Raw genomic sequence first — 16,329 nt, 5'->3', positions numbered from 1 at the left:
CTTCGCATCAAGTCCCTTTTTTTCATTATAGGTACAAATACATTAGATATTGTTCTAATTTGATCCTCATCATCTCCTTCCTGTTCCATCTCTCTTAGTAATATATGACAGCTGCCCTCAGGCCATCGAGGCTGGGATATGGTGGCCCAGGACTAAGTTTGGTCTCCCTGCAGCGGTTCCCTGTCCCAAGGGAACTCTCGGTATGATGTTTTTTTTGGCAACTCATCAAATTACCATATAATAATGGCACTATATGAAACTTGCCTCAAGCTCTCTCTCAGCTGCAGCCTTTTCCTCATGCGATAACGCTCCCTCTCCTCCTTCCCAGGCACAGCGATTCGACACTGTGACGAGCATAAGGGCTGGCTGCCTCCTAATCTCTTCAACTGCACCTCCGTTACCTTCAGCAAGCTGAAAGCTTTGGTGTGTAGCTTCTCTCTGTCACTATTTTAAATTTTAAAGTCAGTTTCCAGTTTCTACAACATCATCCTCATTTGTGAGGAGAAATAAAATGTTTTCATGAGTGTCTGCTGCTCTGCGGTGCTGCTCTGAGCATCACTGGCTTAAAGTGATAGTCCCAAAAAACTGTTCTTCGTTAGGTACACTGTTAAATATGTGCGTATGTGTTGTGCAGATTAACGGCACTTAATAAAGTCCAGCTGAGGCTGCAGGTGTTTGGTTATAAATCAAAGCTAATGTGATTAATCCCATCGGAGGCTGGACCGGATTTCATGATGGTCTATTTAATGTTTCTCAAAATATTTCACACAAAATCTCACTAAAGGATAAATCAGGCGATTGCTAAAGTCAGTATGGTTGATGCTTCTGAGAGCAGGAGTGTTCACAATCTACTTCCCAGGGGTGCTACAGAAAAAGTCAGTTACTTCCTGGGATAACTGATAAGTGCTGCAATGACACGTCACAAAATACAGGAAAAGATCAAAGGATCATTAAAACCTCAGATTCATCCTCTGGGAAAAATCAATGAATGTACGTTCAGCCACTTATTTCCTAATCGCTCACCCCAGTGGGCAGATCCACTATTTGATTTGGTGCAGATTTTATGTTCGATTCCTGATGCAACACTTCCACTTCTCTGGGCTTGGAATAGAATTGAATTCAGTCGAATTCAAGTGAATCTCTTTATTATTTTAACCACCTCTGTGGTGTTTACGCCCCAGGAGGAGTCTGTGACCCTCTCCACGCGTCCCACTGATAATTAAAGGCTTAATGTTCATATTTTTTTCTTCTTGAAGTCATGTGATCAGTTCTTTTGTCGACTTGTTATATCTGCACCAGTGAGACAGGCACCCCACCTCATCTCGGGCACTAGTAATGAAGCATGCATGGCAACAAAGGTGTTGCTTCAGTTTTAATCTCGTCTGACCTGCAGACATTTACACTTTAAATCTCATCTCTGTGTTACTAACACTTGTCTTTGGGATTTCTTTTCTTGTGAAAATTGATTTATTTATTTTCTTCTTCAGTCTGAAAAGTTTTTCCGTAACGCCTCGCTCCTCGAGTCTGGGCGCATTCAGCAGACGGCGGCGATGTTGGCCAACGCCACGCTGCACACGGAGAAGTTCTACGGCAGCGACGTGAAAGTGGCCTACCGGCTCACGCAGAGTCTGCTGCGTCATGAAAGCAGCCAGCAGGGCTTCAACCTCACCGCCACACAGGACGTCCACTTCACAGAGGTGAACAACCACGTCACTTGTAACACTTGTACAGACGGAGAGCAAGAACAGAGCTCTGTTGTGGCTGTTTCAGTACACAAAACTGGAAACAGGAGGCCAGTCCTGCCTGGCTGGACATCACAGCCTGTCATGTTGTATCTGCAGGGAGTACATCACACTTCATTTCACTCTCTGCTCTGACATCCTGTCACGCTGAACTCTCGCTGTTCTCTGACAGAATCTGGTCCGAGTGGGCAGCGCCATCCTGTCTCCAGACACACGGCAGCACTGGGAGCTGATCCAGCACACGGAGGGCGGCACGGCGGCGCTCCTGCGCCACTACGAGGAATACGCAAACACGCTGGCGCAGAACATGAGGAAGACTTACCTCAGCCCCTTCACCATTGTCACACCAAACATAGGTTTGTAATATTTAGTGCCCCAAAGTTTTCAGCTTATCTGTCACAGTTGTCATCACAAATGAACTCCACTTAAAAAATATATCAAAGAATATATTAAAAGAAAATTCTTATCTCAGTCTTAATCTGTGAGATATTAGTCCATGCTTTCATATCAATCAGGTTAGTTTACTCTAGTGCTGTATTTGCAGGACTGTTCAGATCATCAGACTAATACTACCCCAGTACTGAAGTCACTTCATTCATGCCCAGTTAAACACAGAATTACCTTTAAAATCCTTCTATTTGTTTATAAAGCCACCAATGGTTTGACCCCCCCAGTACGTCTGTGACTCGCTCAGTCCTCATAACCCTGCTACAGATATATCAGACTCACTGTACATCGTGGGCCTCTTTCTATCGATATAAAGAAGTGCACACTTACTCCCTGATATATGTTATTATTAGAAAAAGAAGTGCAATTTCAACAGTGCATCTCAGTTTTCCTGTATAACAAATAAAAACAGCAGTAGTAAATGAAAGAAATCATAAATTGTAAGAAAAAATGTGGAAACATTACAGAAAAGGTTCTGGTTGCTCACTGCCCAGACTGTCCTGTAAGTATAAAACAGGAAGTTTTTGTTATTTCACAGTGAAATGTTTTTAATTGCTGTGGCCACATTTTTATAGTAGTTTTTATAGTAGATGTCTGTTAGTTTGATGTAATAGGAATGGTTGAATGGCTGTAGGGAGGTCAAAGCAGGAAAAAGTAATGAAAATATAGTTAAAAGTTTAAAATCTATGCCCTCGTTCACTTGTTCCAAAGCTGTCAAGTGGGCCAGATTGGAGTCTTTTGTAGGCTGATTTTGGCCCCGGGGCCTTATGTTTAGCACCCCTCCCTGCTATATCTCTCAGGTCAACGAGTGCAACTCTTTTAAATGTTCCCAGAATTTGATCTAAACATGCTCAGGGTTTCAGTTACTGTGCTTCTGTTCTTTGCAACAAGCTGCTCGCTGACCTGAGGTCAGTCACAGCTGCGTCTACATTCAAGAACAAACTCGAACCCTTTTTACTCTCCCCAGCTTACATTTAATCACTGTGTGCATGTTTTTGTCTGTTATGTTAAGCACATCGAGTTTACACGTAATGAAATTTGCTATATAAATAATAATGTCATTGCCGTGATCAGGACACATGCTGCACGCAACAGGAGCGCTTCAAACACCTTTAACCGCTGGAAATGCTTCACACATGACTCCCCACTCGCATGCTGTGAGGTTTTCTGAGCTATATGTGTAAGAGTTTGCATCAGGCACAGTAAAGACCGTTTAACGTGCACGTCACAGCTGTTAAAGCAGAATTTGCCCTGAAGAAACCGGCAGTGGTGCAAACCCCAATCACAGCATTCATGTGTAGTCGAGATCAAATAAAGGTTGAGTTCAATACCTGATCAGTTTGCTGCGTGGACGAAAACGATACACGGGATTTATTAAAGAGTCTAAAAAGCAAATAAGAGCAAGAAAAAAGTTGTGCATGTGACTCAAGCGTGGAAAAGCTAGCAGTTATTGTGTGCAGAAAAAAGAACCGTGGAGGTAAAAATGACAGTAAAAACTGGGAATATTTATTTCCTGTTAGGCTCCCTTTTCTGTTTTAATAAAATAAGGTCAAACTTTATTTTTAAAAACAAACACTTAGTATGGTTCTCATACTTACAGATTAAAAACAGGCTGTGTTGATGATTTTTCTATAAAAATTTTGAACAATATCAGTTCAGTCACAGGGAAAGCATCCTTCGCCTTCTTCTGTGTCGCAGGTTTTAGCAGATTATGTCCTTTTATTTCCATTAAACTTCTTATTTCACAGATAAATCACATGGTTTATAAAATGTGAGGAAATTAAAATGAACTGAACAAAAAGCCCTAAATTCAGACGTCCTCTTTTTTTTTTAATCTAAATTGAGAAATCAGTTATCAGATTCGTTTCTGTCAGATTAACTGTTTGAACTTAAAAACGCCGAAGCCCGTTTTGAAGCAGCGTTCTCTGACCTTCCCTGTGTGCTGGTTTTTGCAGTCATCTCCGTGGACCGTTTGAAAAAGATGAATTTCGCCGGCGCCAAACTGCCGCGGTATCAGTCCCTGAGGGGCCCTCGTCCTGCGGATCTGGAGACGGCTGTCACCCTCCCAGACTCAGTCTTCCAACCACCTGTGGAAACGAAGGGCCACAGACACCTGGACGTCTTCCCAGAGTCCTCGCTGAGGAACCGCTCGGCCAACAGGAAAAAACGCCACCCCGATGACAGCCAGCAGGACGCCGTCGCCAGCGTGATCATCTTTCACAGCCTGGCCTCACTGCTGCCCGAGAGCTACGATCCAGATAAGAGAAGTCTGCGGTAATAAAACTTATTCTGACTTTTTTCAGAGTGTAGAAAGTATAAAGAGGCTAATCTGCTGCTGCTTTTAGTCGTTTTCATTTCCTTTCCTGGCAGAGGAGAGAAAAAAGAAACTTTATTTCTTCTTTCATGTATTTTTGCCTCAGTGTCCCAAAGCGTCCTGTCATCAACACCCCGGTGGTCAGCATCACTGTGCACGACAACGACGCGCTGCTGCAGCACGCGCTGGACAAACCCATCACCGTGCAGTTCCGGTTGGTCGCCACCGAGGAGCGCTCCAAACCCATCTGTGTTTTTTGGAACCACACCATACTGTGAGTGCAGCTGTAAGTGAATGGGGGCGCCCGGGCGAGGTTGTGCTGTGCTCACATTTGTGTTTGTGTGTCAGAGCTGGTCACGGCGGCTGGTCGGCGAAAGGCTGCGAGGTGGTTTTCAGAAACAGCACCCACATCAGCTGCCAGTGTTACCACATGACGAGTTTCGCGGTTCTCATGGATATCTCCAGGAGAGAGGCGAGTGACACTCACGCTTCTCATGTGATCAGAATCAGAGTTGCTCCTCACTGTAACGTCGCATTTTCTCATTCTAAACGCACCAGAACGGAGAGATCCTGCCCATCAAAATCCTGACGTGGAGCACAGCCGGTGTGACGCTGGGCTTCCTCTTCCTCACCGCGATCTTCCTGCTCTGCCTGAGAGCCATGCAGTGCAACAAGACGAGCATAATCAACAATGGAGCCACCGCTCTCTTCCTCTCAGAGCTCATCTTCATCCTTGGCATCAACCAGGCCGACAACCCGGTAAGCGCTTTGGTTCTCGTCTCTCGCCTCTTCCCTCCGGCCCTGAGAGCTCCCAAAGTTTTAATCATTCTGTATTCGCTCTGCAGTTTGTGTGCACAGTCATCGCCATCCTGCTGCATTTCTTCTACCTCTGCACTTTCTCCTGGCTCTTCCTGGAGGGGCTGCATGTTTACCGCATGATCAGCGAAGTCAGAGACATCAATTATGGACCCATGAGATTCTACTACCTGATTGGCTGGGGAGTTCCTGCCTTTATCACAGGTATGAACCTCGAATTAAAAACCCACTCTACAAAGGAAAACCACCCAGCTTGTGTGTTGAGTGGAATAACGAGGATCTTAAACCTTTATAACGTCTTTCGTGACAGCGGGAGCAGACATGAGGAAAAGAATCAGACACAATCACAAAGAAGTTAAAAAGAAAATTTTTTTTTTTTTTAATAAAGCTGAGTGGATAATAAAAATAACAAACCAATTACATTTGAATGATCTTTTTCATTATATCTGCTCTGTGAGCTGAAGACATCGCAAAAGGTTTGAGGAAGGTGTTTTTTACAGGGTCACCTTTCTTGATCAGATTTTTTTAGATAATCACAATTATATTATTACTGGCCGGCCGTCAGCTGTTGGCTATTTTTAAAGTCTTTCCGCACTGATCCATCCAACATTTCTTTGAATCGAGTCATTTTTTAAATCTTTTAGCTTTTCCCAACATTTTTATTTTGCAGAAGGATTTTCTATAAATCTACACTGCTAAAGAAAGAAGGGAACACTCGATCGTCACAGTATAACACAAAGTCAGTTAAACTTCAGGGATATCAATCTGTTCAGTTAGGAGCCATCAATCATTGTGAGTCCATTTCAGCTGTTCTGGTGGAAATAAAAGTGACAACGAGTGTGCTGGAGAGGCAACAACACAACCTCCAAACAGGGAATGGTTGTGCACACACTCTCTCCTCATCCTGGCAGGCACTGCCCACTAGAGGACGTCAGACCCTCAGGCCACCCTCATGAAGTCTGCTTCTGATTGTTTGGGCAGAGACATTCACACCAGTGTCCTGTTGGAGGTCATTTTGGAGCTCTGCCACTGCTCATCCTCTTCCTCTTTGCACACTGGAGCAGATACCGGTCTGGCTGATGGGTTAAGGACCTTTTAAGGCCCTCTCCAGCTCTCCTAGAATAACTGCCTGCCTCCTGGAGTCTCATTGTTGCCCCTCTAGTCCACCTGTTATTCACTTCATTAAAACCAAAGAAGCTGAAACTGAAACAACCCTCTGCTACTTAACTGACCAGATCAATATCCCAGAAGTTTAACTAACTTAATGCGACAAACCTGACCCAGGACCACAACAACTAAAGAGATTTGTTTCTTCCCAGGATCAAACCAGGGGTCTGAATATCAGATGTACAAGTTGGTCATTATCAACAGTCTTACAGTTAAATTAGTTTCGTTGAATAGCCAATTAAGTTAGTTCCTGTACAGATTATAAACCCACAGAACGTGTTTATATACCCAGCCACACTATGAGAAGTCATTATTTATTCAGCTTTAATAACTTTCACTGTGACATCATCCTCTGGAGATAAAATAGTTTCAGTAAAAAGTGAATCAAGGCAAAAATTAAACAAACTTTTCACACTGTCTATTTTTTTGGGGTCAACTCCAGGTTTGGCGGTGGGTTTGGACCCCGAAGGCTATGGAAACCCTGATTTCTGTTGGTTGTCTATGTACGATACCCTGATCTGGAGCTTTGCAGGACCCATCGCCATAGTGGTGTCGGTGAGTACCTGCATCCATCCATCCAATCGCACATGAATATCTTGTAGTTTTACTAAAAGATATAAGACACGGAGGTAAAGCTGTCACCTCAGCAGCGTGCATAGCATTTTCACGCTACATTAATTATTGTTTATTCTTCTAACATGCTGCACTGCAGACCTTCACTTTACTTTAGTTTTGTCACAAACTCCTGCTGTGTTGCAAGTAGTGACATACTGGTGTGTTGTGTATCCACAGATGAACATCTTTCTGTACATCCTGTCGTCCAGAGCCTCCTGCTCGCTGAGACATCACAGCATCGAGAAGAAAGAGTCTCGTGTGTGAGTGTCCCGGCCTGTCATTCAACACCAGCGCCGTTTACTTCCTGCCTGATTAGAGGATGTCAGTTTGATGTTTAGACAGGAAAATGTTTTGTACATAGGCAGTCACTATGTTTAGCAACACAATTCAATTCAGTTTTATTTATACAGCACCAGTTCACAATGCCAGTCACCTCAAGCCTCTGTAAATTTAAGAAAAATACCCAACAAGTAGTAGAGGGAAAATCCCAACAATGAGCAAGCACTTGGCGACAGTGAGAGGACAAACTCCCTTTTAACAGGAAGAAACCTCCAGCAGAACCAGAGTCGGGGACCCAGGGACTATGAAACCAGTGCAGATGTCATTATTGGGTATTTCCAAAAAGAAAAGAAACCAGGCTGACATCAGCATGTTGTAATATAAACATCATAAAACATCAAATCTTTAGTGTAGGCCTTGCTCTTCGGGGGGAGCTGCGGTCTATGCGTGTTCTTTTTTTTTAATATTTTCTGCAATAATCCCCTGACCCAGGCCACTCTAAGCACTCAGTTTCAGACAGTTTTTTTTCTACTCTTGGATCTGTATGATGTCATAGAGAGAATATGGTCATCTCAGGCACACAGCTTCGGCATGCTTATTGTTGCTGTTTTTGTTGCTGTTTTATCCTCAGATTCATGTGCTGCTCTGTTTTTCCGTGTTGCATTGAACTCTTGTTGTTGGTTTCCGAGTCAGGTCACTGGTCACTCCAGAAGTCCTTCCTCGCTAACTCCTCTTTGTGCTTCCTCTCGCTGCAGCTCTGGCCTGAAGACCGCAGGCTGTGTCCTCTTCCTGGTTTCAGTCACGTGTTTTCTCGCACTCCTCTCCGTCAACAGCGACATGATCATCTTCCACTACCTGTTCGCTGGTTTCAACTGTGTGCAGGTGAGCCCTGGAGTTCACCCTGAAACTGCTTGAAAGGCTCAGTTGTGCCTTTTTACTAACCTTTAACCTTTTCCTGTCGTCCAACTCCAGGGTCCCTTCGTTTTCTTCTTCCGTATTGTCTTCAATAAAGAAGCAAGGAATGCTATGAAATACTGCTGCAGCCGCAAGCGACCCGATCACATAATCAAATCCAAGGCCTCCGTGAGTCCCTCGTAACAAGCAGCGAGAAAATATTTCATTCGGTTTGACACCTCTGGGATACGTAGTTAGGCTGTTGTCATATTTGGAGTTTCTTTAAAAAAAAACAAACTAAAATATGGCGTCAGCTGTTGTTAAAGAAATAAATCTGTAATTATCTCAGATATCAGTTATGCTGTTGATACTGCACCATCTGTTCCCAACAAACTGAGCTTTGAGCTTTTTTTGACATTTTATAAAAAAGGAGGATTTATTCTCCGCCCTAAATGACTGACTCTACTAAACAAGTAAAATAAATCTCATTCATCTGTGCCAAAGAGCGCTACCTCCACCGTAAAACTGTTGCTGTAAACAAACAGGTAAACTGGAGCGTGGCATGTAATCCACAGACAAATACTCACTCAGATATTGAATGGATATTCTTAGCAAAAAGACCTATGCTTATGCCTGAAAATCAGTCATATTGAAACTGATTTTCAGGCAGAAGGATGAAAATCAGTTTCAATATGACATTTTTTGGAAGGATAATGTTGCGCTCGTCGTTCCAAAAACAGAGACAGAGAGGCCGGTGTTTGTGAGCACTGATCAGGAAGGAAATAGACGATTCGGTGGCTTATTGGAGAAAGGGTGGAAATGTTTTCATTAAGAAGCTGCAAGGTTACAAAATTCTGAAAAAATCTGACTTGGATCAGCAGAACATTTCTTGTAATTGGGAAAATCTCTTTTATAAATAAGTCCTTTACTGGTTGTTTTCACTTAGAGTCTTTTAAAGTGTGATGTATCCTTCAAATGACTAAACAGAGACAAGTTCACATGACAGACCAGTTTAAATATTATTTAGAGAATAAATTTCACAATTAGGCGATTGTTTGTTTAAAAGAAAAGAAGTTTTTTCTCTCTGATCCAAGTTTGTTTCTTAGCATCTGTACAAAAAAAATTGCAGGAACAATAAACTCCCTGTTATGTTCTTTACATCTGAAATAACTCTGCATCGTATTTTTATAACATGTTTCTCTGCCTGCCTCTTGCCTCCAATTCCAGAGCTATAAATGCAACACGAACTACATGGACGGGAGGTTGTACCACCTCCCCTTCGGCGAATCCAGCGTGTCGCTGAACGGCACCATGCAGAGCGGGAAGAGCCAGCAGAGCTACGTGCCATTTGTCCTCCGGTGAGGAAACCACTTAATAAAAAACTACTATGAGTGTGCTGAGTGACGGACTGAGTAAGTGAACTGAACTGTTTCCATCTTCTCAGTGACGACGGGTTGAGTAACAGTCAGGCACACATCGCTCTCAATGACCACACGTCGCTCTTCCATGAAACCAAGGAGCACTTGGACGGTAGCGTGCTCATTTTCCTCAAATCTGTTCTTCACTTTCCCACTTTTGCACTGATGGAGTCACTGGATTCGTTTTTCACTGACGCTAACCCGTCAATGTTTAGATCACGACAGCGACTCGGACAGCGACCTGTCTCTGGAGGACGACCAGAGCGGCTCCTACGCTTCCACTCACTCCTCTGACAGCGAGGACGAGGAGGGCCCCCTCTCGCCAGAGGAATGCTGGGAAAATCTGGCATCCAATGTCGCCAAGAGACCACAACCACTCAGTCAAGGTGCTCACCTGAACCTGTTCACATGTATTGCCTTTACACTAAAGTCACACCACAAAATGGTTTACTTTCTGAAAAGCAGTCAAACAGTCAGAGTGAAAAGAAAGTGCACTTATGAACTACATGGAGGACAGGCTGTACCACCTCCCCTGTTCTAAAGTCTTAGAAGGAATATAAAAAAGTCATGTAGTCCTTAGCAGGTCTTAAAATGAGGTCGATACAAGCTGCGATTATCAAACAACCATGACACGACACAATGGGTCAGTATTTATTTACCTAAGGCGAAATGCACGCCACGATTCAGCAGCTTAAGGTAATAGTTTTTTGCGTGACGTTCAGTCTCACATTATTGTGGAGGAGTTTTGCCTCAGTCGTCTTTACCGTGTTGCTTCTATTCATTGAGCTTTGCAGGCATTCATTTACACACAGCTCTCTTATGGTCACACACAGGATTTCAGTCGCGTTGAGGTCTGAATCGGTGCAACACCTTACTTTATTTTCTTTTTTGCTTGGCGTTGTTGTTCTTTTGCATGTTCACGTGTTCAGTCGAGCTTCAGCTGTCGGACAGAGGAGAGGAATTCATGAGCAACTCGGTGACTGCTCAGGTCCCATGCATGAAAAACAAGCCCAAATCACCACCCTTCCCCCACCGTGGTTGACAGTTGGTCTGAGGTGTTTGGGCTGATCTGCTGTGTTTGGATTTCAAATATGGTGATATGCATTATGACCAAACATTTCCACTCCGGTCTCATCTGTCCAAAGGACATTGTTCCAGAAAGAAAAGTGTATAATTTGTGTGTATTTGTGTACATGTATAATAAGAATCCAGTATAAGAAAATTGGATTCTTACTTCATGATCTTTACATTTGTGTATGTTCACCTACGAGGACCAAGAATACATGTTTGTAAAGCAGGAACATCAACCCATCAGAGGAGCTGAGCTCACTCTGTGTGTTTTTGTTTTCCAGACAACGGTCTGAATAAGCTGTACTGGCCCGGAGAGTACGCTGCCACAGTGAGTGACAGCGAGCTCATGGGTGGAGACAGAGTGAAGATGGAAGGGCTGGCCAATCAGGAGCCAATCGTCTGCGACCCCCGGTTATTATCAGACGACAGAACAAAGGAAAGCGTGACAGTGCTGCTGCCTAGTCTGCCGAACTTCAGCGCCCACCCTCACAAAGGTAAGCTCATCCAAACCTCAGAGCTTTAGCTTGACCATTATTAAATAATTAAGCTAAACCTCTGACACAAACCAAATCTTACCCCGGTCCAGGGATCCTAAAGAAGAAGCAGCTCTCTCCCATCGTGGAGAGGAACAGCTTCAACCGCATCAACAATGAACTGTGCGAAAACGCTCCGGGTACGGCGTCCCCTCATGGATCTTCCTCTAGTGAAAGTCGAGCGGCGTCGGCTAAACGCAGCTTGCCTGACCAGCTGAACGGGGTCGCCCTGAGCATCAAGGCGGGGACAGTGGACGGCGACTCATCGGGATCAGAGTGAGTATCAGGAAGTCGATACAGATGAAAACCAGCATCAGATTCTGAGAAAAGAGAAACTCACTCATGCAAACGCATCAGTGTCGTCGCCTACGTGTGTGTCCGCTGTTTGTTGCTGGAGTCTTTCAGTGTTTCGTTCAGCTGTCTGTGTCAAATTATGAGTCTTGCTGCCATCAGTGGTCGTTTTCATTCCTGGTAGTCTGTGTCGTTTCCACTCGAACCGCTTAAATGTTAACGTGAAACCAAATGAAGACAGCACCATTCCTGATATCCTGTACATAGTGAAAGTCAGTGTGGGCTCAAAGAGTTCACTTAAGTCTAAAATATTATCACTATAGGCACTGACCTTAAAGATCAATATATTTTTGGATTAATCACTATATTATATATGTAATAAATTTCTGTGGCCATCATGTTTAAAGGAGCAGTTTAGAACTTTTCTATTTTAAATTAAATTTAAATTTAAATTACTTTTCTCTGTTCTGGACATCGGCAGCTTTCTGTCATTGTTTTAAGGCAGCTTAGTGCTTCACGCAAACACATCTTACCAGTACAGAATAAAGCAAAGACAACATGTGCATGTGCAACATGTGAATAATACTGCGCAAATGTCTTGAGTCCCATTTATATTTTACTTTGAGTTCTGCAGACTTTCTCGAGGTCTTAATTATGGCCAGAAGAGAGAGAGTTCAGACTGAAGAATAAAGGAGATCGTAGCAAATATTGACTTCGAAACACGTTAAAAACTGTACAAACTCTGTTTTTGCTATATTTACATTTATGTTTGCGTGTTTCAATAAATCGCTGCAGCTATTGTCTAAAAAAATATACAGAAATAACAGTGGGGCTCAAGAAGTGTGGTTTTTACACACAGTTTGAGATTTCTGGAACAACAAGCCAAAAATACCACATTTATAAAACTGCTTGTTAAATGGCGTCTCAGTGTCACTGATCATGAAGTCAGTTTAACTGTAAACGCAGTGATAGGTGACGATTTTCACAGGGTAATGAAAGCTTTAGTGCCATAAATGTAAACATAGTGATAGTTAAAGATCCTGCACACCTGTCCATAGGATTTTATTAAGTCTTTTTTAGCAGCTGTTAAGAAAAATTAAAAGTGACCCTACTCTTGTTCTAGTAGGAGAACAAATCAGGCCAAAGATTTGATACCGACGGATGCTAGAAAAGCTTCTCAGTTAGGAGAAGGTTCATTGCAAAGAGGATTGAGACAGATCGTCAAATTTGCACATTAAAAGTATTTGAAAAAAGGCACAGAAATTACTTGTGATCATGTAGACAAAAACGTGGAGATCCAGCAAGAAGAGAGGAAATCTTTTACTATGAAACTGTATAAAACCAAGATTTTGAAATGCAGTCATTATTCACAGCAGTGTGAATTCCAGTTTACTAACCAGCCTTCTTTACCCCCTTTTTCTCTTTCCAAAAATCTCAGATTTTTATTCTTTAGTTTTATCCCATGAAGCTCTGATCCTCATTCAGAAACAATCAGGATCACTGTCTTCAGATTGGTGCATCATTTTTTCGGTCACCCCTCACAGCCCGTGTGTGTATCTGTGTGTGTATCTGTGTGTGTATCTGTCTGTGTGTGTGTTTCATTGTCATTTTTATTTCCTTTTTTTAATTTATTGCATTCGTTTCCAACACTTGTCTCTCCATCCCATCATCCTCTGATTCATCTTCATCGTACCCCCCCTGTTTTCCCAGCAGCCACTGCAACACCTCCATGTGACCTTGCTGACGGAGGGGTCTGTCTTTGCAGGTCATAGAGTGACTGCAAACAGGAAGCACTGGATTTCCCCCTTGATAAACTGTGGAAAGAAGGAATTCCCCCTTCCCCTCTCGTCATCTGAAGGAGTTTATGTGTGCGTGCGAGTTCATACACGTGTGCCAAAACTTCAGGAGTCCCTGCGCCACCACCCCGCCCGCACCCTCACACAACAAGCCTCACTCTCCCTTTAAAGAAATGGTTTTGTTTACATACTTGAAGAAATGCACTTTTTTTTGATTTACTGTCCTGATTGGCTGGTGGTCCATTTTTTTTCCAACTTTGTTTATTTTTCCAGGATTTTTATATCGTTTTGATGACAGATAATAAAAAGAAGTCATACTTTCAGGCTCATTTAGTTGTACACTTGCAAACATTCAGGGAAATTTTCCATTTTCATCTACTGCTGTGTTTTGTGCCGTCTCTCTGGTCACTGGAGCTGTTGCCGTCTCTGCCCGTCTGACGTTCGATGACTTCAGACTCAGGCTGTTGAGGTTTTACAGGCCTGAAAATATCCAAGAGACGCAACACGCTCGAGTGCGGGTCGTCCTCAGAGGCTCTTTGCGTGTTCGTGGACCGTGAGCTGCTCACTAAGACTGACTGCATCTGCCTGGATTCTCCATGTAAGCTACTGATTACTGAAGGGTGTTTCCAGAGGCCACAGGTGGGAACAAACCTGTATGTGCAGACCTTAAAAAGTAAAGACTCAAAGGACTTTTGATACACTTTTTTTTTAAGCCACTGAGAGCACATCTTTTTTTTTTTTACGGACGTGGGAATTTTTCATTGTTTTATCCGAGGGACGCACACATCTGAGTTCAGTGACTAAACAGCTGTATTTTATAGACTAGCAGCGAAGCTTGTGTCTTTTGTAAAGTAATTAAATACATGCAAATTTGAGCTGTAATTCATTTTTACTGTACAGAGTGGCCTGTAAATGAATTGAGAACATATCGTTAAATGTTAGTAAATATGTACACACGTTCAGACCTTGGTTTTAGGAAATACTCTTGATACCTGAGAGAAAAAAAAGTCTCTTATGAGTAACTACTGAGATTGATGTGAAGCCATTTTTTTACCAACCATATGAGTTTAATGTATAAATTTCATGCCAACACTACCACGTCAGTCATGGTGTTATAACACTGGTGTCCAAACAGAGGATTGTCTTTCACTCTGCCGCTCCTGTTTGTACTGATTAAACAGTTTTCTACCATTCCCGTCATTTCGGCCTGTTTATTGGAGCCAGTTCAGGTAACGCTGCGTTTCAGATGTGTTAGTTTGATAGTCCTTCAGTACAGCTGTTTGCAGCTGTCACGCATGGGTTATATTCTCTAAAAAGAAAAAAAGAGTTGATCACACTTACACACTTTAACATTAAAAATTAGAGTGTTGTTGTGTTCTTATAAATGAACATCACTGGAATCTTTTTGGAATTTGGAAACGTGTGATTTTATGTCTTGAGAGCTAGAATAATGAGTCATCCACAGCCACAGCCAGGAAACGGTTATTTTAGATAAAAATGGTAATGGAGCTCAGCCTGACAGCTGTGATTATTGAAACAGATGTTATCTCCGTGTTTTTTCTAACATTAAAATGACAAATTGTAAAAACAATAGTTTTACTTTATATATTAAGTGTTTAGTGGGGACTTTAACCTCCACCCGCAGCAGTCCAGAGGCAGCTGAGAAAAGCCATGGCAGTGGTGGGCGATTAGTTTTTCCTAAAGGGCCACATGAGGAGCTGGGACTGTCATGGAGGGCCGCGCCCTTATTAGAAAGGGCCTCCACAACAGTCCCAGGTCCTCATGTGGCCTGTTGGGAGTCATGTTGTTTTATTTTTGCTTTTTATGCTAAGCTAAGCTAGACATGTGAGCTGCTATTTCACTGGTAAACCTTTTAACTGTAACTACATTTTTCATTTTTTAAAAACTGTGTTTATTTTTTTTTCTAACCTTTGGATTGCAGGGTTAACAGTGGCGTCATTGCTAGGCCACTCTCAGAGATGAGCTGCCAGACAGAAAAAACTGAGTGCTGGGAACACAGTCATTCATTCCTTTCATTTTTGTTTTTAAGTTCATGCTTTAAAGTTCAGGTCTGTTGCTATAAAATCACCACACACAAGAAAAATGTTTGATTATGGTTTAAAACAACAGACACCAAAAAAAAAAAAAAAAAAAAAAAAAAAAAGCCAGATTTGTGTTTATGTATTTAAAAACAGACGCATAGTCAAGTTTATACCAAAATAAAAATATAACACCGAATATCCTGATCTGGTCGTGAACAAGCAGGTTAACTTAAGATTGTAACTACCACAAAACAGACATAAAAGGTGTTTTTATAGATCATTTGTTTGCACAGGTGACCACAATTGGCCTGGGTTTGACTGACCTCTGTCCAATAAAGGCTAAAATAATCATTCTAAAAACAAAATTGATGGAAAGTATGATTGCAGTTATTGGTGATTCATCACTCAGATATTTTAATCTGTTTATTATTTATAATATATTAGGAAACCTTTCTGAGAGACTAGGTTAGGACTTTTAAATGGAGCTGGATGAATTTGGTTTGTTTTCTTATCATGTACTGTATGAGCTTTGTGTCACGAGTCACCCATAACTGTCCAAACTTGTCTCTCAATATTACAACTCAAGCCTGTAGCCCACTAGATGGTGCTAATGCTCTTTACCTGCTTTCTGTCTGGAGCTCCAGCTGCTTCTGAAATGAATGCACAAACTCACTATCTTCGAAAAACACTGCTTATTAAACATTTGAATTATAATTTTCCCTGAGAAAAGTCCTCAAATGCAAGAAAGAAAAAAAAGTGTTACATTAAAAACCAATAAGAATATTTAACAATCAGTTGTAAAACAGCCTTTCAATACTGGATGGTTGGTGATGAGCCTTTAGGGTCTCCAGCTTTGCCTTTGCATCAGCATGAGACGCAAGAAAATGTCCCCAAAAGTCCATTT

General features: G+C 42.3%; 1 protein-coding gene across 4 annotated transcripts in view; it reads left to right on the top strand.

Moving 5' to 3' along the window:
- celsr2 (cadherin, EGF LAG seven-pass G-type receptor 2) overlaps nucleotides 1–14,574 on the top strand; it is a 69,477-nt gene extending 54,903 nt beyond the window's left edge. Inside the window, exons 16-34 of one of the 4 annotated variants that reach the window (XM_084928462.1) lie at nucleotides 99–200; nucleotides 329–423; nucleotides 1,488–1,697; nucleotides 1,915–2,098; nucleotides 4,145–4,463; nucleotides 4,610–4,777; nucleotides 4,852–4,975; nucleotides 5,062–5,262; nucleotides 5,349–5,523; nucleotides 6,929–7,041; nucleotides 7,279–7,361; nucleotides 8,136–8,262; nucleotides 8,353–8,463; nucleotides 9,502–9,632; nucleotides 9,719–9,804; nucleotides 9,908–10,078; nucleotides 11,045–11,257; nucleotides 11,350–11,572; nucleotides 13,353–14,574. In XM_084928462.1, coding sequence (XP_084784588.1) covers nucleotides 99–200; nucleotides 329–423; nucleotides 1,488–1,697; nucleotides 1,915–2,098; nucleotides 4,145–4,463; nucleotides 4,610–4,777; nucleotides 4,852–4,975; nucleotides 5,062–5,262; nucleotides 5,349–5,523; nucleotides 6,929–7,041; nucleotides 7,279–7,361; nucleotides 8,136–8,262; nucleotides 8,353–8,463; nucleotides 9,502–9,632; nucleotides 9,719–9,804; nucleotides 9,908–10,078; nucleotides 11,045–11,257; nucleotides 11,350–11,572; nucleotides 13,353–13,359 — 2,843 coding nt within the window. In that variant the 3' untranslated portion in view covers nucleotides 13,360–14,574. The other 3 variants (XM_084928461.1, XM_084928460.1, XM_084928459.1) reach the window with 3 other exon arrangements.
- Nucleotides 14,575–16,329: the final 1,755 nt, after the last annotated feature.

The sequence above is a fragment of the Perissodus microlepis genome, chromosome 5 (genome assembly GCF_051167445.1).
Source record: "Perissodus microlepis isolate ML-2025 ecotype Zambia chromosome 5, ASM5116744v1, whole genome shotgun sequence".
Classification (NCBI taxonomy): Eukaryota; Metazoa; Chordata; class Actinopteri; order Cichliformes; family Cichlidae; genus Perissodus; species Perissodus microlepis.
Note: the sequence above shows the minus strand (reverse complement) of the source record. Positions and strands in the feature narration are given on the sequence as shown.